The 27582-nt window shown below is 37.4% G+C and overlaps 1 protein-coding gene across 17 annotated transcripts in view; it reads left to right on the top strand.

Annotated features, from left to right (window-relative positions):
- EPB41 (erythrocyte membrane protein band 4.1) overlaps positions 1-27582 on the top strand; it is a 203040-nt gene that overhangs the window by 160573 nt on the left and 14885 nt on the right. For all 17 annotated transcript variants that reach the window (XM_073903077.1, XM_073903069.1, XM_073903072.1 and 14 more), the window contains one exon: positions 2856-3032. In XM_073903077.1, the coding sequence (XP_073759178.1) occupies positions 2856-3032 (177 nt within the window). The remainder of the gene's footprint in view (positions 1-2855; positions 3033-27582) is intronic.

Raw genomic sequence — 27582 nt, 5'->3', positions numbered from 1 at the left:
GCCTAAAAACAGCCAAAGTAATTTGGCTAACCATCATTCTCTAGTTACAAGTAAAAAAAAAAAATTTTGTCTCCCTTCCACCCACCCCCCCCACCCAATAAGGATGTTCTCTCAAGTTATCTGTCACTCTAGCAGAATTTTTTTGTTTTGTTTTGTTTTTTTAAAGCATCTCTCCTACCCGACCCCCACTAATGCTTTGTTCTGGCCAAATAAGGTCGAGTTCATTTTTAGATCTACCGCCTCCTCCTCCATCTCCCAGAGAGAACCTGTAGCAAGTGTCTATGACAAATTCTATTTGGAACAGGTCCCTTTGAGATCTTAATTTTACTCTGTGCCCCCACAGGTTTCTAACAGAGCCAGCTAAGAAGGATGGAGAAAGCTCCTTCAGAAGCTACTGATTTTATTGAAACATTTATTTTTCTCAGGTTCCAAACCAATCAAAAGCTAGGCAAGAAGAGTAACAAATCACCACTCTCATATTAAGAGGCTAACCCAGAGAGTTATGGTTTTACCATAGCATCTCTTGCTCATTTTTGTTTTGTTCCATTCATACTTATAACTCTCCCAAATGTGTTAAGTTGTTCTTGGACCAGGCAGATTTTTTTTTTTATAGATTTTATTTATTTATTTGACAGAGAAAGACACAGTGAGAGAGGGAACACAAGCAGAGGGAGTGGGAGAGGGAGAAGCAGGCTTCCTGCTGAGCAGGGAGCCCGATGCAGGGCTCGATCCCAGGACCCTGGGATCATGACCTGAGCCGAAGGCAGACGCTTAACGACTGAGCCACCTAGGCGCCCCTTGGACCAGGCAGATTTAATTTCCAGTTAGGAGCTGGGTCACAGGGCCTTACATGCCTTGTGGGTCTCAGTTGCTTAGCCTACTACTGAGTCTTTGACCAAGCTTATTCATGCTTTTCTTTAGCTAGTAAACATGCTTTTCTTGCTTTCAGCTAGAATAAAAGTGCACACTGTTGTTTCCTCATGGTGAAGCCCATATTCCTGGGCTGTACTCACATTGCATCCCAACAAGCAAGAGGTAATTTTATGGGGAAGCTACAGGATTGCCCTTGTTGGGTTAGTTTTCTCTTTGATCTCAAAGCAAATATACATGGTTTAGTCTTGCAAAAATAAGAATGGACTAGTAAGTGAATTTTCTGAATGAATATCTCCAGAATCAAAATTATGTTGTGTGCCTCACCAATTCTTTTTCCTATGCTATTTTCCCTTTGACATTGCTTTCGAAAAAAATTTTATTTAGTTGAAGCATACGTTGCTCCAGAAAAATTTTTCAAACAAATTTTTATTTAAATGAGTTCCAGTTTTTTTTCCCAAAATGTGGTGATTTCCCACAGAGAAAGAAAGAAAGAAAGAAAGAAAGAAAGAAAGAAAGAAAGAAAGAAAGAAAGAGGCTAATCTCAAAATTTACACAGCAGATTAAAAGATATATTTAATATTATGCTTTTCTTGGATACAGAGCTGCCGTGATATATAATAAACACAGAATTTTTAGCATTCATCAAGTGACAGGTTCCCACATATTTTGATCTCAAGCATAGATCTTCTGAGCTTTTTTGGACAAGTATGTTGGACAAAGAACATTTCAGTTTTTGTCTTTAAGTTGTATTTCCCATTTTATTTCTGGCCAAGTCGCCTTTTAAAAGTTTTATATGCCTCCTGTTAAATAAACATGAATGTTATTTCTAGCTTTATTAACCTAAGTTTTGATCCTTTCTCCCTGTAATATCCCACTTAAGGGTTATTAAACCTAGTTGTCCAGTATCCATATCTGCTGGAACAGTTGAGATGTTTTAAATTGTTGGGAAGATATATAAGGTATCTGATGAATTCTTGTTAAATTACTTCCAGTCCATTGAAAGTTACTGGAAGAAGGTCCCTATTTTGAATTCTACTAAGGGATGAAGTAAAGCTGTCAGTAGCTGGAAGGCATAAAGGTTTTTTTTTTTTTTTTTAAGATTTTATTTACTTGAGAGAGAACACAGAGGGAGAGGGAGAAGCAGACCCCTACTGAGCAGGGAGCTGGATTCAGGGCTCGATCTCAGGACGCTGGGATCATGACCTGAGCTGAAGGCAGACGCTCAACCAACTGAGCCACCCAGGCGTCCTGGAAGTCATAAGGCTTTTAGTTTGCATGAATAGTATTGGTAAAGAAAAAAAGCCATTATATTACATACCTGAGTGATTTTTCATAGGTGGTAACAATTTGCTCTCAAGGCTTGAGCCAGAAATTCTAGTAATAAATTCTTATAACAAGAAAGGGCTATTACTGTTTATCAAAACCAGTAATATCCACCTAGTAATAAGGAAGCAAAACTGTCTCTAGGTAGAAATAGAGGGATGCTGTATGATTGCAACTCACCAAAGCAAAGCAGCTTTGGTGGCAGTTGCATCTTTTATCATGTCCTTTGTTTAATAGTTGCTCCTTATCTATTGCTATCTCCATCCTGCCTGAGCAGAGCCTCAATCAGTTCATATCAAGCCAAGGCTAATTGAGCTGTGAGATTACCCTCTTAGGATGAGGAGTTGGAGATCTAGCGCTGCGTCCTAATGCGAAGAAAAGTTGCAAAATTAAGGAGCGAGGTCTCTGGGTTACAGAACTGCTAAGAGCTGTGGGGTTATGATGCTTCACTGCTTCCAAGAAAAGCACCTCATTAAAAAAAAAAAAGCAAGCAAATATACCATGTCATATATTTAAAATTTAAATGCAATTTATGGATTAGTAACATCTGCCCTGGATGTGGTGTTTTCTACCAGTGCCCATAGTCTGGTGGGCTTCCCTTGATGTGTTTTTTTCCTCTGAGTATTTATAATTTTGCATCTTTGTCCTTTCAACTACAGGATTTAGACAAAAGTCAAGAAGAGATAAAAAAACATCATGCCAGCATCAGTGAGCTGAAAAAGAACTTCATGGAATCTGTACCAGAACCACGGCCTAGTGAATGGGATAAACGCTTATCTACTCACTCCCCATTCCGAACACTTAACATCAATGGGCAGCTTCCCACAGGAGAAGGAGTGAGTACTTTGTCCATGTGACCACCTGTGAGAATGAATGAAATAAATGTATTGTATAGTAATGTTCTGTATGTGAATAAAATAAGTAAGTTTAGAGCTGAAATTTAGCTTTGGTTCCTCACCAGTTCATTGCAGCTTTAAGGTATTCATAATCAAACACTTGTTTTTTAAGTCATATGGGCTACCCAGTCGAATTACAGGAGCCATTTAGAGCTACCATTAGATGACTAGGCTCTTGAGAACTGCCTCCTTCTGGCTAGTGTGTGTTTACAAATTGACCATTAGCCAGTGGAACTTTATGTTCAAACTGTGCCTCCAAGGACCAGAGAGTTTACTAAATTTAGTAAGGTCAAAATTGGAACAGGATAAACATTTTTTTTAAACTTTATTTGAACATTTGTACAACTTAGAAATGTCTGGAATGGTTGACCACAATTATATAATAAACCAAGGAGGTCTCTAAGCCAGAGAATGCAGAACACCACATATTAATGATTGTATTTCAATTTCAGAAAAATTATTGACGATTCGTCTTTATGAGCAGCATCAAACTTTTAACATGTTGTTTTATAAGATAGTCACAGAGGAAGTTGGAGATACCTTTCAGAGGCTGCTTTTTTTGTGTTGTTGTCATTACCTATTGTAGAAATCCTACATCTGACTAAGTGAATCTGTGTGATGGACACCTTAAAAGTTACCTTAAGCATATATTTAAAAATTCTTTACTTAATTTTTAGCCTATACAGGTTAATATTTATCTAAGTAGTCACAATGACTTAATGAGTGATGATAATAATTTTTAAAATTATATGCCTGGTTTTCACCAATAGCAATAGCAATTCTAGTCAAGAAAGGTAGTGATGTCTTAATAACTTAAAAAAACTTGTTTTTATATTTAGAATTCATGGTAAACTATTCAACTTTGTTTAGTTTCTGGAACTGGAGAAGATGATAAAAGTTGACTCATAAAGGGTACTTTTTATATTTCTCAAAATGTGATTGAAATTGGCTAAAAATTCCCCGAGTAGAGTCAGACCAGTTTCACCAAGTAAGACTGGAGAATTCTTGAATGATGGGTAGCTAGTTACCGGGGGTGATAGGATGCAGTTGTTTTTATTCACTGTCCTCTTCAGCCTCCATTCCCTGATGTAGATGGACGTCACTTTTATCTAGATAATGTGGCCTGAACCTCATGAGACAGTGACTCTGCTTTCTATAAGCAGGAGAAAGTCTTGTTGCCTTGTTGCTATCTTGCCTGGTTAACCCTCTCTGTAAAACATAACTGCATATTTTCTAGAAGTTTTCTTTTTGACTCTGTGGAAGTAGTAAAAGATGCTCAATTTCTTTGAAAAAGTAACTTAATGCTCTCTTGGATGAAGTTTGGTAAATTTGAATCAGTCTCCATTTCCAGAAAATATCTTATATCTTAATAGAAACCTTCCAGAAATCATCTCAGGGCTGGTTGGAAATGGGTATGTCATTCTGTGGACTTTAAAGAAAGGACTTTTATAAATTAGATTGGTGGGGAGTACTTGAGCCACTTTAGCTCTGTGCTTCTGTATATTACTCCTCTAAATGAATAACAGAATAAATAAGAAGAACTGTCCTATATAACCTTTTATAAAGGATAACTCCACTTTCTGGCATATCTTACTTTTTCTTTAATAATTAGGGCAATATTTCTGTTCTCTGGGGATACCTCTTCCATCTTTGGCAGCATTGTTGTTGCATTGCAAGGCTACTGAATTTTATATAATTTGTGTATGACCAGGTGAAGAAAACCTCTGTCCTTCCCTCGGAAAGAAAGGTTGGTGGGCCAGAGGTAAAGCTGCTGTTATGACTTGTGCTTCTCAATCCAAATTTGCTCTTGTCATGGCACTAAGCAGATATTCCCCCCAGAACTGAACAGCAGCTGCTGAGTAATTTTTTTTCTTTTGGCTCTACTAGTAAACACCCCACTGCCTTTTGACCTAACACATAACATTTCCACTGCTGCAGCTTTTGCAGCTTTCAGTTTGCTTATTTTGGCGCATGGCTGGTTGAAAAGCTGCATGAAGATGTAAATATGTATTCAGAGAGAAAATGAATTTAATTGTACCCTATTCTTTTTATGTTGTCTTTCTTCTCCCTCTTTATATTCTTTTAAAAATCATTATGATTTTGCATCCTTTCTTTTCCTTTTTTCTTCTTTGCTGACCAGTCCCCCAGCTACTTTCTCCCTGATACATATCACTTAGGGGTGTGCAAAGAACCTGTGTCAAAATTCCAAACTGATCAGAGAAGGCTGGCCCAACTGAGAGAACTTAGAGCCAAGTTTTTCCTTTCATAGATAACATCTCTTGACTGGATGGCAGAGCACAGAAATTGTCAGGGGAGAAAAACTTCTCAGTTGGACAATTGGAAAAGACAACTTACCTTAAAAGTGTCAAAAGTACTTTGCTTAATGTGATGTATAAACCTTCACGATGGTGGTTATTTTTAATCATGATTCTGCAAGAGGGGGAGGGAGTTTACAGTTGTTGAGATTTGTGGGGGGTTTTCATTTGTTTTTGATAGACCTTGGAGGCACATATAAACTTTTATACTTTTGTTTTTCTTTTGCAACCTTTAAAATGTATGGGATTAAAATTTTCATTCCCTTCAGCAAAAGCTAATTGCCATACTGAATGAACTGTTGCAGTTTTTAAAGTGTATATGAAGGGATATGAGGATAACTTTTTATATTCTGCCATTCTATTTGTAATAAAAGTAACTTTTCTGATGGCGAGAAGAATTCTTCATTATTGGCTTTGCCCAAGTGATCTAAGAAAAATTGGCAGCACTAAAACAAGGAAAACTGACCCAAAATTCATATGTGAGTATCCTTCAAGGAAGAACAAATATTGTAACTAAGGAAGTCGAGCAATTGCTTGAACTTTCAGGACTTCTAATGTTCATTCATTCAAAAAATTATCTATTGAACACCCTACTGTGTTACAGAAACTTTGCTGGGATAAATTGCCAAAGTAAAGTGAAATAAAGAGTGTCCCAAAAAGATCTTCCCAAATCCTTTGCACATCCCCAAGTATCATTTTTGAGCATTTTTCCATCTGTCATTTTGTTCATCTTTCTCTGTCTTTCTTGATCTTCTACCGTGAAAGCAGACACAGCAACGTGCTCTGTTAGTGCAGGATGAAGAGAAAATTAAAAGGCAAGAGAGATCTACTGAGAGAGCCTTGCCCCAGCAAGACAATGAAGAAATTCTTCCCAAGGTTTCTATTCCAATCCCTGAGGATCACAAGTCTCTCAAAAAGTGCCGCCTCTACTCTAGTACTTTTCCATCTCCTCGTATTCCTTTCCTGATGTCTTTTCTCGTGATTCTTGCTTTGGCTGTTTGGTGGTTGGTCTTTCTGTGATCGGAAAACAGGGTGCTCATCTGAAATGTCAAGACTAAAACCATTGAACTTTTGTCATTTAATTCTACTATGTTATCTCCTGTATGATACCCTCTGATCTTGACAGTTCACTGTCCTAGGGGAGCTCTTTGTGATCATTTTTCTGTCAATAAAATGTTACTCTTTGTCGAATGTGTATTGTGGGGTACAAAGGAGTAGCAATGGATTGCCCATGCCAGCTTTCCTCCCTGACCTTGAACAAGTTCAGACAAATCAGATTTAAGCATATGACACTTGGTACTTTCCCCAAAAGGTTTAACTCTTTTATCCTGCATGTTCGTATTGTTCTCTGCTGCGGTGTCCTCTCCACTGTTACACGCAAAGTAGGATACTCTGTAGAAACATTTGATGGAATATTTCCTAGTCTTCTATAGTCATTTGTGTGGCATGGGCTCTGTAGTTTAAGAAAAAAAATTCAACTTGCTAATTTTTCAAAAGCCTTAAAATGATACGTTTTAATCTATGAATCCATAGCCACTCCTTTTCTTGAGATATCAAACCAGTATTTACAAAGGCCTTTTTTGGAAAAGGACTTTTGACTTCTGTGGCCTTCTTATGTGTACTTCTGAAATGTGCAGGGAAAAACACCTTTGTCCTGCCTGGTGTATAGAAGGGATCTGCAAAGGTTAAATGCCAACTTTTCACAAGTAGAATGTTGATGGTTTAAGGAAAATGGTGCTGTGCTGGTGCCCCTTAGCCTCCAGCCAGGGCTGAATTTCCAGACCACCGGTACCCATCTTTAAAAGTCCTAGAATACAGATTTATTCAAGATCTGTACATAAATATGCCCTGTCTGAGTTAATACTGTGTTACTTCTTTATGACTTAAGTAAATTACATTGCTAGAAGCAATATTTAGCCATTATCACAAGCTTAAAATATATATTGATATATTGTTTTCCTGATAGACTTCAGACCTTGTTTATTCTTACATTTGTGTTGAAATCAATTGTTTTTAATTGATGACCTTGTGAGCTAAAGTTCTGTTGTGACAAATATGTGTCCCTGTTTGCATGTTGATTTTTAAGGCTTCCCTGAAGTAAATATGAGTGTGCTTTGTTTTCACAACACAACTCAGATGCCTAACCTGTTATTTTTTACCTCGGTATTAATGACATCTTGCATGTAGCTTACTTTTTATGGCACTTGAATGTACCAATATGGATGATTTGGTTAATGTTGTCTCAAATATTTGTTTTAAAATCTGAGTTCATGGGGTTATCAGACTGAGATTTTTGCACTTTGTTTTACTTCTCAACACTTTGTAGTTGATGAAACTTCTAAACAAGACTTTTTGTTTTTAAGATGATGGCTTCTTACAGCAAAAAAAAAAAAAAAAAAAAAAAAGGGAGAGAGAGAACACTAATGCCAAGAATCTTTTGTCCTTCAACACCCACCACGATCTATTTTCTCTGGAGACATGTAGAAATAATTCTCTGGTATTTCTTGAAAACTGCTCTTCTGTCATTATAGGCTTTCCCAAAAAATGGGAAAGAAGTAAGGGGTGGGTTGAGTTTTAAAATCTGTTATGGGTGTGTATCTTTCATGTCACAGGCTATGTCTGTTTATAACAAATATTTTGTAACTAAGCATATTTCTTGATTCACTCATAATAAGAAAAGAGAGACCTCAATCAGCCTGACACGTTACAAAGCTGTCCTCTGACACAGAAAGTGATCATCATAAGTACTCCCCTTTATCTTTAAAGTAGAAGTGTAAGAACTTTCCTTATGAAATAACAAAACTATAACATTGGTTAGAGTCTTTTAAAAATTTTTCAGGGAACTGAAAAGGAATTAATCAGAATCATTTTAGAACTGTTTACGATTATATTTCCAGTTTTCATCCTGGTACACAGCTTTTTAGTAATTATTATTGTAAACTTCACCTTGGATTTTGTTTCCCTTTGTATTAGAGTTATTCCAAGTCCATTAAAAATCTAGCATAAGCCAATAATATTTTTCACTTTTTTGAAGTGCAGCAGGAATCCTCAGAGATCCTTACTGACAGTTAAAGAAGAGGCCCTTTCTTTGATTGATAGGATAAGAATGGTTGAGAGAAGTGCCAAACCTTTGTATTGGATTAAGCTGGTCAGTGCAGGTTCAAAAGATATGCCCATCACAGTTATCAGAGGAAAAATACTAGACATTACAGCTTTGTATTAACTAACGTTGATACTGCTGATATTTGTAACAAAGCTGTAAATAGTCTTAGTTTCCTTCTCACATCTCATTCCATTCTGAATGCCAGAGGCAGATCCAAATAACTGTGTATTGGTTTTATCCTGGTTCAGCTTCTTAATGGCCAGTTGATAAGTAAAAACAAAACAAAAACAAATAATTTGAACTAAAAGTATCAGTACAGACCAGTAAAAAGTCTTGGGTTTTTTTTTCCTCGGTTTTACTATTAATCATTTCTAGGGTGACTCTGAGAAATTCACTTAACTACTTGGTGCCCAGATTTCCACCTAGTAACACAGAGACAAACCTACCTCATGAGAATGAATCTGTAACGTGTTCTAGGAACCAGAAGCTCTGGTTGTTGTTCATTTCTTGGTCTTTTGGGGACTGGGAAGATGAAAACTTAAAAACCAACAGACAGTAATTTCTTGGAATTTTTCGTATGAAAGCAAGCAGTTAAATAGTTGTGTTAATTTCCATCTACTTCTTACTGGTATTTGACCAAGCATTTAAAACTACTGAAGGTAGAAATGTCTTTCCAAATTCATCATACTCTTAAGCAATTCATCTTATCCTTATGGTATTCTTACAGTGGACCAAACTTGAAAATAAACCCAGCATCAATCTTTTGGACCTATCTTTTAGCCATTTTCTTATGCTATCACTTAGAATATGAAGGAGATTCAGTTTGCATGGATCAATTTTACAACTTGTTTACATCTCTGGTAAAAGTTTTGTAGGGAGAATATACTGACTCTGTTGAGTAATACTAGACTGGGGATTTTCTGTGGATTAGGTTTCCACTTGTCATCCTAGATCCTAGTACATTTCTTTCTAGTAAATGTAAATTTTTCTCTGAATTTTCTGTGGATATAAGCCAATTTACTGTCTCCTACATTCCTAATTTACTTTCATAATATTTCCTGCAGATAAGCATGGAGAATACAGTAGGCATAAGAGGTTTGGTTATTTTTTAGAAGGCATTAGAAAGCAAAATTTATGCTTGGGCTTTACCTAGTGATTACTTATTTACAAAAGGAAGACAGAAAATTCAAAAATAATATGAGACACTTTAGCATTGTTGCTGTTTTTTGTTGTTGTTGTTTTTTGCCAAACGTATTGAATATAGTAAAGATATATAGAACTTCTCTCCAGTTTCCGCCCCTTGTATTCTTCACAGAAATTATAAAATCCCAAACTTCTTTACAGCATTCTCTACCACACTGAGAAGAAAATATTGCTCGTTTTTATTGCACTCAAACTAACCCTGTTGTTTGTAATTTTGGTACTAGAAATGGAGACGAGTCCTTATTCTAGTCTCCATTGCGCATGGCATGTGGGATAACTGTATTGGCCTCCTCCACATTGTAGTGGAGAGTGAGTCAATGAGTCGGCTCTCATTTCTGTTTCTGTTACCCCTCATGCCTTAGGATTTCCTTCTTTACTGCAACAGAGCATGATACAAACAAACATTGGTGTGGACCTGGGATTGGGCACCGGAAACAGTTAAGAAGGGATGGCTGTTAGAGCGAGGAAGCCAGAAGGCCATCAGTGGTGGCTATGATCAACAATTACAAATTCATGGAGTATTTCACTATTCATAAATGAAATTCTTATCATACTAGAACTTGAAAGACAAAAAGAAGTAGTTTGTTACTCCCACAGATCAGAAATACAGGCTAAAAGCTAAATAACTTCAGTCATAGCCTCACTAAATGTGTGGGTGACAGGTCGTTAAGGAAGTGTATGCTTTAGAAATGGTTTTCTGACCTTTTGTGATTGATATCCTAGAGGACAGCCTTCCGCTTTATCATAGTCAGAATCCTGTTTGCAGTAAATAATAGAGTAAGTCTAACATTTCAAAGATTACAGGGCAGGAGAAGCATGAGTCCCAACTATCTCTTCAGGTCTCCCCCATATCATTAAAAGGTGCAGTTTAGTCTCTCATTTTCTCCTCTGTCTCCTTAAAGAAGAGTCTTCATATGTACAGGATCCTATCTCAATAAAACACAGAGACTAAAAATTAAGGGGAAACCATGGTTACTACTATGCATTTGTTCATTGCCCTCATTATGTTTTGCAGAGATGCGAAGAGGCAGCATTATCAGAATTTTAGGGTTGGATAAGCCCCTAATCTAAACTCTTCTCCACTCCAATGCTTGACTCTTCTGTACAATATCATTTAGTGACTTAAAACCATGTATAGACCAAGTGGCCTCTAGCCTCCCAAGATACAGCATACTACATCTTTGGACATCTCTAATTTTTTGCATATAAATCATTCTTATATTAACTCGAAGTCTGTTTCCCTATAGATTTCAATTCTTGGTCCTGAATGGAGGCCTTCTGAAGAATTTTCTATCTTCCATATTATAAACTCTTCACATAGTTAAATGTAACTCTCATGTTGGAATTAATCATAGTTTTGCACTCTGATAACTTACCATCTGATATAAAGATCTGCCCCAGTCTTCCTCCTAGCATGTTATCCTGCTTTCTTCTTTCTTTTTTCTAGCTGTTCTTGTTTTATCAGCTCTTTTTCTTTCTGGCTCCGTTGCCCATAGGTTGCTTGCCATTGGTTTATTCATCTTATGTTTTTACCCATTGACTTGCCCTCTCTTTTAAAAAGAACATCTTGAAATTCCTGGAAATTCCTGAGCTTCTTCACAGATGACACAGGCACGTGGGATTTTTGTTTTGTTTTGTTTTTAGATGGAAAGAGTGGAGGTGGGATAGTTGTGTAGCTTTGGAAACTTCTTGTAGCTCAGAATCTGTTGACAAGACAGAATCCCTATTCTATTTTGAAGAAGCATACTGCCAGAGCCTGCATTCTAAGTTTGCTTGCCTTCTCTGACTAATCTTTACATACTTTAGCACCCCATGTGATTTAATTTATATCATTGTGATATGATAAACTTATGGAAACTTACGTTCTGTTTAACGTTCTGATTATGGCTGAGATCCCCACCAGAAAGTGGTATTAAAAATTTGAAATGTTGTTAATCCATCTCTTTTAGCTTGTACCTGTCTCCTCAAAACTGTGAGATTCTTAAAGGTGAGAGGTTTTGTTTTATTCCTCTTTGCCAATCTGTCACCTTTGTATCTCTGATACATAACAAATAATTAAAACTTGTTAAATCGGATTAAATGATTAGTCACAGATAAACTCAAACTTTTCACGTAGAATCTCTTGTATTGGGACACAAATTTATGCCAAATTAATCACCATATGCCTAATCAGTATATGCAAGTAGCCCAAAAAAACCATATATGGGCCAGAAGCCACTATCTCTCTTATTACTCCTGTAGTGTGGCCCGTAGTTTCTTCAAAGAATCTACTGTGGTAGGTGTCAGTCTCTCTTGTTAATGTCTGGTAATTTGGTTCAGTTAAAAGCTCTTATCCATTTACCAAAGGTAATAACCATTTTCCCTATGGAAGGTATTATTGAGACTGGGTGCTTGTTTATATGTATAAAATGCATCTCGGAGTGTGATACTATAAAGGGAAACCTGATATTTGACAATTCGTGTTTATCTAAAATACATTGCAGGGAAGAGTTTGATCCTTTTTTCTTGTGTTTCATATGGTATAAAAACATCAAATGTATCAAACTCTTGTGATATCAAGGGTTTTGTATATCAGGTAGACCAGGAGTTGGCAGACTTTTTCTATAAATGTCCAGATAATAAATATTTTAGGCTTTGCAGGCCATATAATCACTGGCGTAAACACTCAACTTTGCCATAGACAATAAACAAACAAATGAACATGAACGTATTCCAATCAGACTTTATTTATGGACACTGAAATTTGAATTTCATATAATTTTTATGGTCAATAAATATCATTCTATGTTTTCCAAACCATTAAAAAATGTAAAACCATTCTTGGGCGCCTGGGTGGCTCAGTTGGTTAAGCGACTGCCTTCGGCTCAGGTCATGATCCTGGAGTCCCAGGATCGAGTCCCACATCAGGCTCCCTGCTCAGCGAGGAGCCTACTTCTCCCTCTAACCCTCCCCCCTCTCATGTACTCTCTCTCTCTCTCTCTCATTCTCACTCTCTCTAAATAAATAAATAAATCTTAAAAAAAAATAAAAAAAAATGTAAAACCATTCTTAGCTCAGAGCAATACAAAAACAAGGAGCGGGCTGGATTTGGACTGTTGGCTGTAGTTTGCTGATCCCTGATAGAGGTCTAGAGAACCAGAGAACTGATTAATTTACTTTCTGACTTTGTACTATTTGAAGAGCTGTAGATGCTCTTAGCATCTTTATTCAGTGTTGAAGTATTTTTGGTCTTGTTTATGACTAGAAATGGAAAACAAAATGCAAGGCATTTGTTTCTGTTTATTTAGCAATTGGGGTGCACCAGAACTGTAATCTAACATATCTGTAGCCACCACAACACCCCTGCCTCTGTTAGTTTTCCGGGTTGTTCAGTGTTAACTGTGCTCTTAACATATTTAGTGATAAATTCAGCTAACCCCTTTGTGTGGTTTGGTTTTCAAGGGTCTGCCTTCATTTTCCCCTAAGGAATAAAGAAACAATTCTCAAATTCACTTTCTCTTTAGATAGGTTTCAGAGATATCTAACAAACATGGTAAAGAACGTGAAATGTTTTTTTACTCTGAAGCTTTGGTACACCTTAGTGTTTCAAGCAGTTGTATAAATTTAAGGTTGGGAATCTAAGGAAAACATTTTAGAAGGGTTCCTTTTTCTAAATAAATAGATTTCCCTAAGAGGAATTCCCCCCGATTCAGGGCCTATTGGGGAAGTATTTACCAATAAATCAGAATAAGATAAATTTATATTCTTTCAGAAGTGTCTTTCCTTCCTAGTTGACATGGACATGATTGTGTTCGGAAGGAGTCCTTGGTCTGTGTTTAGCTTTGGGAGGTGCTTTCTAATAAATCTGTAAACTTATGTTCCTTACCGTTCCCTGGTCCAGGATGCTTTAGCTCTGATACTAGGCTGAATAAATTGTTTATCCCTTAGCAGTTGAGCAAGATATTTAAGCCTAAAGAAATCGGCTAAGAACTTCTCTTTGGAACGTTTTCTTTGATATTTTTCATACATTATTTGCTGTTAATATGTAAATTTATCATGAATAAATCTTACTGAAAATCTGATTCTGGGTGATAGTAGTCATTAAGGAAATAGGAGCCAGCAATGCAGTATAGAGACCCACTCAAAAAAAAAAAAAAAAAAGGAAAGGAAAAGAAACCTCTGCTTCAGGGGATTAGCAAGAAATATTGTCAGCCAGTCTTTCTAGAAAAGTTCCCTTGTTTTTCACTCTTCTCTATGTCCCAGTAATTGTCTTTTGCTCAGTCCTAAAGCAGAGATAACCTTGACATGTGTTCAGTTCTTAGACTATTAATGTTTTAAAATCAGCTTCTAACTCATTTGACTTATTTATACCAAGTTTTATAAATAACTTTTTTCTAACCATCTTAATCAGTCACTACAACACACGAACTTGTCGCATCTGTTAGAAGCATTTTTAATATGCCGAGTTTGTCTTTTGTTTTTTTTAAAAAGCACTCTACAAATTGGTGGTTATTAACCATCCAATATTGCCACTGTGATCATAGTGAAGAGTGAAGAGTGGAGTGGGTGTGGATATGTGGGTGTGAGGAGAGCGTGCTCCTGTAATGTGGAATTAACAGAAGGTATACCACTTTATCTTTCACTTCACCTTGGGTAAACCCTGTCTCTTATGTTACTCTGACAGTTCTAGATTCTATTGTATTACCCAGGTAATTGCTTAAAGCTAACACTCCACATTTTGAAGTGGTCTGTTTACTAGCTCAAAGTATGTACTTCATGGCCATGTCTGAGTAGTATAAAATTTTGAAGAGTTTCTTCAAAGCCATGTTCTTCTTAGGAACTTGTTGAAAATGTTAACATGGAAAGTCATTTTCATTATTATAGGATTTTTCAGGAAGAGAAGACGCAGCTAGTTAGTATCTAATAATAGTTTCCTGTTGTATTTAGTTCTGTGGAATCAAGATGCTATTTTCTAGATATTAAATTGGGCCATAATGTTTTTCTAAGTACTTATTATGTATTTAATCATTTTTTGAATTGAGACCTCTGAGAAATCCTGCCAAATATATTTAATTGTGTTCCATACTAAATGATCAGAGTTTTTGTACTGGTTATAACTCCTTCCTCTCCATCTCCATTTCTCTATCTTAGCCCTTCTTAGTATCTTGAAATAAAATTGACCAAACAAAGGCTTCTGGTCTCCTAGACTTGTTTAGTATAACTTTTAATATTTGCTGAAAACTTTGACTTCTATAGCTCTATTCAGGTTTGAGAACACTCATATGATCTGTGGAGTCCTTGCTGGTGAGTGCAGTGTTAAGGCAAAATTTTCTATTACTAATAGATAAAATTTTGCATCAGGCACTTTTTTTGAAGCTGTTTGCTTTTACAGTCACCTTTTCTGGGGATAATCTAATAACAGCACTATTAAGGAAATTATAAAAACCATGTTTGAAGGATAACTGTCATTGGCAAATTTCGTTTGCTGGCATTTGTTAAGAGGCTGCATTATGGAGTGATTTTCTTATAATAAGCAGTTTTACCAACTGTAATTTAATAAAGGCCAACATCTAAGTAAGCTCCTTTATCCAGATGTAATCTTTATACGCCAGAGAATAGCAATGAACCATGAAAATGACTCAAGTTTTGTGGAGAAGCTAGTGAGCACTACCAGGATGTATTTCTAGAGAGGGACCAATAGCATACTAACTTTATTTTTAAAAGAAAGTGGGGGTGGATATAGCCAAGAGAGAAAATTTAGAATGAAGAGAAATGTATTGCAAGATAAAGAATGGCACACTAGAGAGGAAAGATAGAATTTTTAAATCATCTTTTGCTAGTCACATGGTTACTCTGTTGTTAGTTTATCCCCATCCTGAGTGTTTGTGATTCTAATGTCCTTTTTCAAACTGTCGGCTGGCCTGAGTTTTCCACTGAAAGCGTACCCAAACTATTATTTATGAGGCTTTGGGGGTTGGGGGCCAGGGAATGATTTTCTTTTTGGTGATTTTTGTTCTTTCTTCATTCGTTTCCTTTTTTGGCTGAAGAATGGGCTATTGCTGCTTGACTTGTCATCTTTATGTGCTGTTAATACATGGCTTTTACAAAAGAAGCTATTACCACGTCTGATTTATCTCTTATTGCAAGTGCCCATATAAAAGCATTTGTTTTAACAGGTTTTTGAATCATCAGGTTGACGTTCCTACTGATTATTATACAACCATGGGAAACACCAATAATATTAATTTTCAAAATAGGAATAAGATTACAAATACTGAAATTAATATATAAAGACATATGTTTTGTTTTGTTTTAAAGAGCTTTCCCCCAAGGCATTTAAAGCTGTTCTTTGCTGAAACATAAACTTGCCCTGTTTTGTTAAAGAGAAGAATGTAGAAACAAAGCACTCGCAATTAACTGATCTAATCAGGATTGGATTCTACATTTTTTAGTTTGCATGTTGCAGACTATTTGGGGGTATTACTTAAATAGACTGTTGATAAGTTAAGTGACTGTAATATTTATTGTTTACTTTAGTAAAGAACCAGGAGCTGGACACTTCTGCTGGGTATCTTCCTTCTGTGCTTAGCAAGATAACCTCAATTCCTGCTGGTTCTGTGGGCATTTGCGGTGCAAAGCGTTTCTTACTGGGTTTGCAAACAAGCGTAATGTGCTCTGTGGGTGTATGTGTGTCTGGGCACAGCCCTGTCCCTCAATCCTATTGCCACCTTCTACTCACTCCCTTTTTCTCATCAAATTTATTTTTTTAATTATATAAATCTTATTAAAAAGTCCAACGAATACCCAGATCCCCTTTTTGTGACATACGGAAACACCAATAACAGTTTAATGTATTAACTTTCCCTGAGGTATTTGCATTGGAACAGGTCACAAAGTCATTGCAAAGATGATAACATTACAGAGCTGATCATATCATTGAACAGCATGTGTAGGGCCAGTCTAGGTCTCTGGTAAATTCGAGGAGTGCCTGGCTGACTCAGTCTGTGGAGCATGTGTCTCTTGATCGTGGGGTTGTGAGTTCGAGCCCCACATTGGGTATAGAGATTACCTAAAAAAAATTTTAAAAAAGGAATGGTAGGGTGCCTGGGTGGCTCAGTTGGTTAAGCGACTGCCTTCAGCTCAGGTCATGATCCTGGAGTCCCTGGATCAAGCCCTGCATCAGGCTCCCTGCTCAGGAGGGAGTCTGCTTCTCCCTTTGACCCTCTTCCCTCTCATGTGTCTCTCTCTCTCTCTCTCACATTCTCTCTCTCAAATAAATAAATAAATAAAATCTTTTAAAAAATAAAAAAATTTAAAAAAGAATGGTAAAATAGAATGAAAAGAATGTGAAAACCAATGGTAGTTTAATAGATGTGGTTGATTTAGGGTTCCATTGTGGAAAGTGACTATAGAGGTAGTATGTTAAATCTTAGACTCTTTTTACAGAAAGTTTAATAATTTCAGGAAGCAAAATCTGTGGGTAGTAACATAGATATGATTTGGGCTTAGAAACAACAGTAAATCTATTAAGCTTTAAATGATTATAAATTTTGGGACTAATCAGAAATGTTTTTCCTAATTTTCTTTCTTAACAGTATATATCTCAAAACTTTCATGAAGCTCTCGGCTCAGGAATATTTATTAAATAGTCTCATAGTGTGCGTATTTTAATTCTTATATTCTGTCACAATTTCTTTCTTCAAAACTCTGGTGATGTTCTCTAAGATATAAGGAGAACCTGGCTGAGAACTTGCTAAGCCAAAAGGAAGACCAGCCTTAGTTAAATCTATAGGATTGGCCCACCTTGGGTGCTCAAGAAACACTTCCAAGTAGGGACTAGGTGTCTTTATTGCTCTGGTTCATGTTTCTTTGCAAAAAGTAAAATTTTAAGAAATAGAGTACAAAGACAAATAGTATCTAGTATTTGCCCATCACTTCATTGTGAACACCTGTACAGTGAACCCTCATAATAACCATAACAGTGATGTTCTTCTTTTTTTTTTTTTTTAAGATTTTATTTATTTGACAGAGAGAGAGATCGTGAGAGCAGGAACACAAGCAGGGGGAGTGGGAGAGGGAGAAGCAGGCTTCCTGCTGAGCAGGGAGCCCAATATGGGGCTCAATCCCAGGACCCTGGGATCATGACCTGAGCCGAAGGCAGACGCTTAATGACTGAGCCACCCAGGTGCCCCTGTTCTTACTTCTTCTGATAAAACAGAGTCTCAGAGGTTGAGAGGCCTGCCCAGGAACGAGCAGTTTTTTTTTTAATTTTTATTGTTATGTTAATCACCATACATTACATCATTAGTTTTTGATGTAGTGTTCCATGATTCATTGTTTGTGCATAACACCCAGTGCTCCATGCAGAACGTGCCCTCTTTAATACCCATCACCAGGCTAACCCATCCCCCCACCCCACCCCCCTCTAGAACCCTCAGTTTGTTTTTCAGAGTCCATCGTCTCTCATGGTTCATCTCCCCCTCCGATTTACTCCCCTTCATTCTTCCCCTCCTATCTTCTTCTTTTTTTTTCCTTAATATATATTGCATTATTTGTTTCAGAGGTACAGATCTGTGATTCATCAGTGTTGCACAATTCACAGCGCTCACCATAACACATACCTTCCCCAATGTCTATCACCCAGCCACCCCATCCCTCCCACCCCCCACCACTCCAGCAACCCTCAGTTTGTTTCCTGAGATTAAGAATTCCTCATTATCAGTGAGGTCATATGATACATGTCTTTCTCTGATTGATTTATTTCACTCAGCATAACACCCTCCAGCAGGAACGAGCAGTTTTTAAGTGAAAGAACTGGAACTAGAACCCAGGTCTTCAATGTTTTAGTCCGGTGACTTTCTATCATGCCACAGCTGTCTCCTAAGTCACTCAGTCCCCAAATGAAAATGTGGTAAAAGTTACAGAGTGTGAATTAAGGAGAAAGTTGGAATTTGTGAGACCCTAATGATTTATGAAACTGGGTATTAAAAATGGTTCTCAGAAAAGAAAATGGTTCTAAGATCCTGAAGCCACTGATGAATTGATTCATTAATGCTGGACTCCCTTCATCTTAAGTTAAATCCCCCAGGTTGAGTCCTGCAGAATGTCCCAGAACCTGAGATAGGATCTCTCTCAGTGTATAGGAACCAGAAGATAAGGATGAGGCCTGGCCTGGGGTTGAGACAGAGGTGTCAGGGCTTTTGTTTGGGGTGGGATGATCTGGGATGATTTGTTTGGGACCTGGGATGATCTGGTTTCTGGTATTAAAATCATTCAATAGGGGCGCCTGGGCGGCTCAGTCAGGTAAGGGTCCGACTCTTGATCTCAGCTCAGGTCTTGATCTCAGGGTTATGAGTTCAAGCCCCACGTTTATATATTTTATAAACATATAAAAATATATTTATTATTAAAAATAAAATAAAAAGCAAAAAATCATTCAATAAAAGGAATTGAATTTTTTAGAAGAAAATAATTAGTAGTTTCCTTTACATGTTTATTGGAGATATTTAGATCAATAGCTTAAATTCCCATCAATTAAATCAGACCTCACATACAAGCTCAAAAGAAAACTCGATTGATATCCAGAAGGAAACAAACCAAAAACACCTCATTGTCAAACCAAATGACGTTTTGTATCTAAGAATTATTCAAGCTTCATCAAAAAAAGTATTTTTGGTATTCTGTGCCTGAGTCCCCAAGTATTATGTCAGGGTCAAACCCTTGCTGACTTGGAGTAGAATGTTCGAGATGGTTTAAGATGGTGTTAGTAAAGTGTGTTAGACCAGGATATTCATGCAATTTAGTAACAGAATTTGTATTTTGGTCTGGCTGGACTATGAACATTTTTTTGCAGTTATTATTTGTGTTTCCTACTTCTCAGTTTCGTCCATTCAATAAAGTAAAATGTCACCTTAGCATGTTAATGGCCCTCTCTTAAAATTTGTCTGGTTTTTAGCAAGTAAGAACACCCATATTTATTCATATTTGTCTATACTATCCATTTGAACATGGACATATATGAAGATAAATTTTTCATAGGTATTCTAGAGATAGATCTTTGGGAACATTGAATAAAATATTAGGGAAAGGCATTTTTTTGCAAACTCAAAATTCAACATATATTGATTCCCAGGCTCTCATTAGAAGTTAGCTTTATAACTGACATGATTATTTTCTTCTTTCAAAATTGTTCTGTCAACTGTCTAATTCTGCTTGTATGGACTCAATAACATTACTGACTGGCTTATTTTGGTGCTTAGTGTAACAGTATCATACCTGAGAACGCACTAAAAAATTAACAAGACACTGTAATTAAACTGGAGACCAGCTCTGATAAAAGTTGCCTTTTCCCCAAGTTTCCACCATTGCTGCCACCATAAGATATATTTATCTTGTGTAAATATACTTAACTGCCATCTGTACATATCATTGTCAATATCGTCAATTAATCTAAGCACCCTAGGATTGGATCACTTCTTTCTTTCATCTACCCCCAAATCACCTAAAAGACATTTCTCTTCCGAGATGACAAACAACCGTTTATTGAATTTATTCAGTCATTCTTATGTTTTATACTTGATTCCAATAAAGTAAGATTTAAGCCTGAGGTGCAGGGCACTCAGGCAAAAAATAAAGAAAGAAAGAAAAGAAAAATATAAATCATTCTGATTGAAGTGTGATAGTGTTGATTTGTAGTATATATCACTTAATCTACAGTTACTGTTCAGGTCAAGTTTTAGGATTCTTTGATCTTTAATATTTTATATTCCCAGTTGCTATCATGACTGGCAAGAGAATGATAATTTTCTTTGCATGTCTTGACTGGTTTCAGAGGCATGTTATCTAATAAGAAAATCTACTAAGGAATTAAGTCACAGATACAACCATATTTTCATTCACATTTCTGAGTATAGCCTTGCCATCTTTAAATCAGAAAATGTTAAAACATAATGAAGCTACACCTTAAAGTTGAGCTATTTCTTTTCCACCCAGATACATAAGTCCACAGTCATTGACTTTGACTTTCAGAATCCACTTGCTAAATTACTAAGGTTTTATATTATCCTTATAAAAGAGAATGTTTATATTAGTTACCAGTTGCTTACATTACTTACCATTCTTTCTATTAACTACTTTTCCTTTTAGGAAACTGTTTTAACTGTTTTTATTTAAAGATTTTACATATTTATTTGAGAGATTGAGAGATAGAGAGAGCATGAGCGGGGAGGAGAGGGAGAAGCAGGGAGCTCCACAAGGGGCTCAGCACAGGGCCTGACCCCAGGACCCTGGGATCATGAGCTGAACCGAAGGCAGATGCTTAACCGACTGAGCTACCCAGGTGCCCCTATTTTTAACTGTTTTTAAATGGTTGGAGGACATTACGGATTTATCAGCACTTTTCATAAATTGTTGACTAGACTCTTCAGGTTTTGCAGATTACTTCATTATGAAACCAGATACAAAAGCTTGCTCATATAAGAAAATAATTAAATAACATTTTTTATAACAAAAGTAATGCATATTCATTTAGAAAGGTTAGGAAATACAGAAAAATACAAAGAAATTAAATTATTTGCAATTCTTGGGGTGCCTGGCTGGCTCAGTTGGTAGAGCATATGACTCTTGATCTCGGGGTCATGAGTTCAAGTCCCACGTTGGGCATAGAGTTTACTTTAAAAAAAAGTATTTGCAATTCTGCTACTACTACTACTGATATTTTATTTTTAAGATTTTATTTATTTGACAGAGAGAGAGACACAGTGAGAGAGGGAACACAAGCAGGGAGAGTGGGAGAGAGAGAAGCAGGCTTCCTGCTGAGCAGGGAGCCCGATGCGGGGCTCGATCCCAGGACCCTGGAATCATGACCTGAGCTGAAGGCAGACGCTTAATGACTGAGCCACCCAGGCGGCTCTAGTACTGATATTTTAATATGCCCTGAAGTCTCTTTCATGTGTGTAGTTATACATAGGAAAATATAATTTTTAAATGGGTAAGAAATAAAGCACATAGCACATTACCAAGGGGAGGGTTTAGTCTTTGAAGTTAGCATTTTTGCCTTCTTCCCTCATTCCCACATTTAATTATGGTCCTGAGATGAAAGTGGTTCCCTGAAATCACATGGCAAGTTGGCAATGATACTGCTGTTCTTCACTTGGACCTTATTGTGTACCCAGGATTTTAATATATAGAAAGATAAAATGAGACAATAGCAGGTCCTTTTTTTCCTTCTAATACAGAAAGGAATTGCTTTTCCGTTGCCACCCAGAGATAAAAACAGTCTTCACTAAAGCAGGAAACAGGTGATCAAATGTGTGTGGGAAAAATTACTACATGGCCCCTCCAGAAACAAAATACAGTTTTTTTCTTATGTGGCAAAATTTTAGGAAAGTTTTCAGGACTTATTTTCATTGTGATGTTTATAGGATAAGATAGTCTTGTAAGCATAACTGTGTTTTTTTTCATTGGTCTAAGGTATAAGTACCTTGCTTCAAAAATAACCTGAAGAGAAAAAGTCTCTGGATTGCATTTAATGGAGTGGTACTGCTCTTAGTGATGTCTGGGATCTTTAAGTCAAGGGAGAGGTAATTTATAACTCATAAGGGCACATACCTACACAGGGCTTGGTGATCCTGAGACATAATCCTTCTAAATAAATAACTTCTCAAGAGAAAACCTTTAGAAAGAAAAACATTCGTTTTTTTTTCCCCCAAAGAAAATACTTAATTACCATACTTAGCAGGTACCATCCACTTTTTAAATAAAATTGGAAACTTTCCAAGAATATTCTCAGTTAAATAATTGTCTCACATTTTTGCTTCTCCTATTCTTGAGCAGCTGGTCTTACTATTGTAACATCTTTCTTCTTCTAGATCCCCCGTCAGTCCAGATAAGCAACGTCTGAATTAACACCTTTGAATCACATTACGTCTCAATTTTGTCAGTTACTGTGGGAGGTTCAGACGCCGTCCTATATTTGTTCATACCCTGACAAGAGTCCTTTAAAGTTTCCAGGCCAATTTGGTATATGCTGTTGTGCAGAGTCTTATATGATCCAGTGGCCCTTGCTGATGGCAATAGCTAAAGGCACAACACTGTCAGTTAACATTCCTCACTTAACGTTACTTGCCCAAGTTTGGGAGTTGTGTCGTGGAGATTTTAATATCTTCTTTTTGTCTCTGTCTTTTCTTCTGGCTTTCAGCCCTCTTATTTTTAAAAGTATAATGTTGGGCACTGAAATCAGACTCTGCTAAGAGGACTTTGGACAATCTTGGTACTTCTCGAAAGTATTGTCAGGTTTGGTGCACATTCTTTTTTTTAATTTTTTTATTGTTATGTTAATCACCATATATTACATCATTAGTTTTTGATGCAGTGTTCCATGATTCATTGTTTGTTCATAACACCCAGTGCACCATGCAAAACGTGCCCTCCTCAATACCCATCACCAGGCTAACCCATCCCCCCACCCCCCTACCCTCTAGAACCCTCAGTTTTTCAGAGTCCATCATCTCTCATGGTTCGTCTCCCCCTCTGACATACTCCCCTGGTGCACATTCTTTTGAACATAATAAGACATGTCCTCTGGTCTTACTTGAAATATTTTGTTGCCATGGATGAAATGGGCTTTAGAACCAGAAACCAACTTGAGTTTAAACCTAGCTCCATCACTTCACTAGCTCTGAGTTGCTTAACCTCTCTATATCTCTAAAGTAGAGATAGTGACTACTGCATAGTGAGGTTATGAAAAATTAAGTGAGGAAACATATTAAAGTGACTAGTGTACTATCTGGCATGTTGTGAACATGAATAATGTCAGTTTTTGTCTTATTTTACTGATGTAGGAGATAAAATCCTGGATGAGAGAGTGGGTCTGGTCAAGTGGGCCACTCTCTATGTTCTTTCCTTTCCTTTTTTTTTTTTTTTTTTTTTTTTAGTGTTTGTGTGTGGGATGGGGTGCAGGGGAAAGGGAGAGAATTTTAAGCAGGCACCATGCCCAGCTGACAAGGGCCTTGATCTCACAACACTGAGATCATGACCTAAGCCGAAATCAAGAGTTGGATGTTTAACCAACTGAGCCACCCGGGGCGCTCCCACTTTTTGTCTTCTTTCTCAACATGCCTTTTCAGTTTTTAAATAGCACAAGGCCAGGTAGAAGTTCTCAAGTCACCTGGATTTGTTGAATATACTTTCAACAAGTTTGTACTGAACATTACGTGCCAAAAACTGAACAAGAGAGATACAGAGCTAAGTACCAGGAAATCCTTATCTCCACTACCCTCCCCCCGCCCGACCCTCCCGCCGCCGCCAAGGAACTCACAGTCTAAGGGGAAAGGTGGATTACTAAACCATTAATGACAAGGTTCAATAGGAACAAAGAAGAATAGTATCTACATACTTTAGGTAGTCAGGGGAAAACTTCCAGAACTGACACTTGAGCTGGGCATGGACTTCCAGGCAGAAGGAACAATATTGACAATATTTACAAAGGCAGGGAGGTAAAAGAAAGCATGCTCTGTTCCAGGAACTGCAAATAGTTTTGAATTAATGGAAAGAAGGTTATCTGTGGAGGTATGACAGGGTGAAGCTGGAGAGAGAGGTAGGAGTCATATTTTAAAGTATTTTCTGTCTTACTAAAGGGTCTGAACTTTAACCAGAGGCAGTGAAGAACCACTAAAGGGTTTTAAGCTGCAAAATGGAGTTCTCAATGTTTCATTTTAGAAATAAACACTTTACGGGCACCTGAATGGCTCAGGTCATGATCCCAGAGTCCCAGGATTGGGAATGAGCCCTGAGCAGGGCTACCCCCTCAGCGGGGAGTCTGCTTCTCCCTCTGCCCCTCTCCCAGCTTGTGCTCTCTCTCTCTCTAAAGATAAATAAAATCTTAAAAATAGAGAAATAAACACTTTAGCAGCAGAGTAGAGGATGTGTTCAAGGAAGGTTTGAGATGAGAAAGAAGGAAGGAAAAAAGCAAAGAAGAAAAACTATTTAGGGCATTAGTAGTAAGCTAAGTGAAGCATCACAAGGGCCTGAATGAAGGTAGTAAACGTGGGAATAGAAACAGATAGATAAGGGGAATATTAAAATGGAATGGAAAGCCTTGCAGTAATTTACAGGGGTTGGTAGATGAGTATAAGGAAGGCATTGAAGATGATTTCAGGATTCTGGCATGGAAGCCTGGATGGATGATGGTGCCATTTATCAATATAACAGAAATGATGGAGGAAGTTGGGGTGGCAGGTCCAGGCAGCAGCAGAGATGAGCTTAGTGTGGGGCATATTGCATTCCATATGGCTGGGAAGATGTCCAGTAAGTAGTTGGCTGTGTCCAGATCTGGACAGTAGCGCCAATTGGGGAGGTTGTGGTAATCTTACCCAACTGTTATTAATTTTCCTTTTATTTCCAGTGACTGACATGTATTAAGTGGTCAGTAAATATTTGTTGATGTTACTGTGGCTGCAGCTTTTATCGGTGGTCTCCTCTGTACATGCTTTGAAAAAAAAATCATTGCTCAATCTAGTTTTACTCAACAGTAGGCAACTTAGGGCCAGATGTTGCTGGCCTAAGCAGTGTTCAACTCACAAATGGCTTCTTCATGACAGACCACCACGTATCACTTGAGCAGATTGGTATAAAATTGGCTCTAACTTGATTTTCTTTGGTATTTTCCTGGTTCTAAATCAGCCTTCTCAATTGTGACAAAATTGTTTGGAAAAGCCTTGAAGTTTTTCTCCATGTGAGTGGGTTTGGATATGCCATTCACAGTGCTAAAACTAGCATATAGCAATTTAAGAAAATCTATTTGTTTATTACCAGCTGATCTATTTTTGGACAGCTCTAACAGCTTGTCTGACTCAAAAGAAATGGTGAGAAAAGTGCCCTAGAGAGTAATACAGTGTGTAAATAATAACAACTAATTTATTCTAGTAAATAAGGCCCTAGCATATTATAGGTACTCAGAATGTTGGTTGAATTAAGTGACTGTATATGATACTTAAGAATTTACAAAGTGTTGGGCGCCTGGGTGGCTGAGTCGGTTAAGCGACTGCCTTCGGCTCAGGTCATGATCCTGGAGTCCCGGGATCGAGTCCTGCATCGGGCTCCCTGCTTGGCAGGGAGTCTGCTTCTCCCTCTGACCCTCCCCCCTCTCATGTGCGCTCTCTCTCTCTCTCTCTCATTCTCAGTCTCTCAAAATAAATAAATAAATCTTTAAAAAAAAAGAATTTACAAAGTGCTTTCACATATATTATTATTTTTTTTGATCTTCAGAACCCCATGAGTCAAACCAGGTATTATTCTCATTTTAAATATGAGGAAATTCACATGCTCAGCAATAATATTTTATGTATCTCTGATTTGTCTGCAAACAGAGACAGTTTCTGTTGTCCTCTCTTAGTCTCATTTTTCATGCCCTATGTAATCTTCATAATCAGTCCATGAAAGACCTGCCTAATCTGAATTCAGCTTGTACCACTCTGAGATACACTTGAGTTGATGGTTTCAAGATGGCTTAGAAGTAAAGTTGGCCTGATACTCTTGAGTGTGGTGCATCTTGCCTTGCCTTAATAGGGCACTGGTTTATATTCATCACAATGTAGTTGGCTTACAAGTTAAGGTTAAAAAAATATAATGCATGTCATGTGATTTGAGTACTAACATGTAAGCTGATCCAAGCACGTGTCATTGACTCCAGGAATACCTTTTTAAAAGAGTCATTTTCTGTTAGTAAGTTACTAGGTGGTATGTAATACGGGAAGTTGATCTTACCAAAATTTCAGGCCTGCGTGGCTTTCTGGTGAGCACATGCACATGTTTACTTTTCCTGACATTTGGCTTCAGTCAGCCTGTTGGTTTTTCACATTGCTCATATTCTTTTTTTTTTTTTTTAAGTTTTATTTATTTATTCATGAGAGACAGAGAGAGAGGCAGAGGGAGAAGCAGGCTCCCAAGGAGCAGGGAGCCCGATGTGGGACTCGATCCCAGGACTCTGGGATCATGACCTGAGCTGAAGGCAGACGCTTAACCATCTGAGCCACCCAGGCGCCCGCTCATATTCTTTTTTTACTCTTGTGAATTCCTTCTCTTCTACCTTTAGCGCCTTTCTGTAAACTTTGGGATTATGTCCATTCATGGTGATGTTATCTCGTCATCCACATTCTTTTGGAAGTACTTATTTTAGGTCTGTTTTTCCTGTGGTGTGAGGCACTTGGCCCAGGATGGGACTGTTTCCAGAACTTACTTCTTAGGCGTGAAGATAGGTCATTCATCTATGAAGAACTATATCTCGGGGTGCCTGGGTGGCTCAGTCGGTTAAGTGTCTGCCTTTGGCTCAGGTCATGATCTCAGAGTCCTGGGATTGAGCCAGCCGCATCTCAGTGGGAAATCTGCTTCTCCCTCTGCCCCTCCCCCCTGCTTGTGTGCTCTATCTCAAATAAATAAATAAATAAATAAGTAATCTTTTACAAAATGTATCTCAGCTGCTGGGTCACTTTTATTATGTTTACAAAGAAATACTTCACTATTTGTGGTATTTAATTTCACGACAGTGATTGGATTAAGTTTGTTCTGGATGTATTCGATGTTTTAATGCCTGGAGATTTTAGCTTCTCCATCAGGGGCTGTTATGATGATATTTATGGTTTGGAGGTATGAAACATTTTTCAAACTGATCAGGCTTCTGGAGAATATGTTTCGATTGGCTCATAAATTGCATTGTTCCCTGTGCATAGTAATGAGTTAGGTATTTAGGAATGGCAAAGTAACTCCTTTAAGTATGAAGAGTATGTGTTATACAGGCAAGATCATAGTAACACAGTAACACAAAGTGCTTGGTACTGTGTGAGGCACATCAAAATTATCTCTCAGGTTAACAGGGTTATAGAGATAAGACCAA

This window comes from Callorhinus ursinus, unplaced genomic scaffold (assembly GCF_003265705.2).
Source record: "Callorhinus ursinus isolate GAN/ISIS: 27379988/994484 unplaced genomic scaffold, GSC_fseal_2.0 scaffold18, whole genome shotgun sequence".
Lineage (NCBI taxonomy): Eukaryota > Metazoa > Chordata > Mammalia > Carnivora > Otariidae > Callorhinus > Callorhinus ursinus.
Note: the sequence above shows the minus strand (reverse complement) of the source record. Positions and strands in the feature narration are given on the sequence as shown.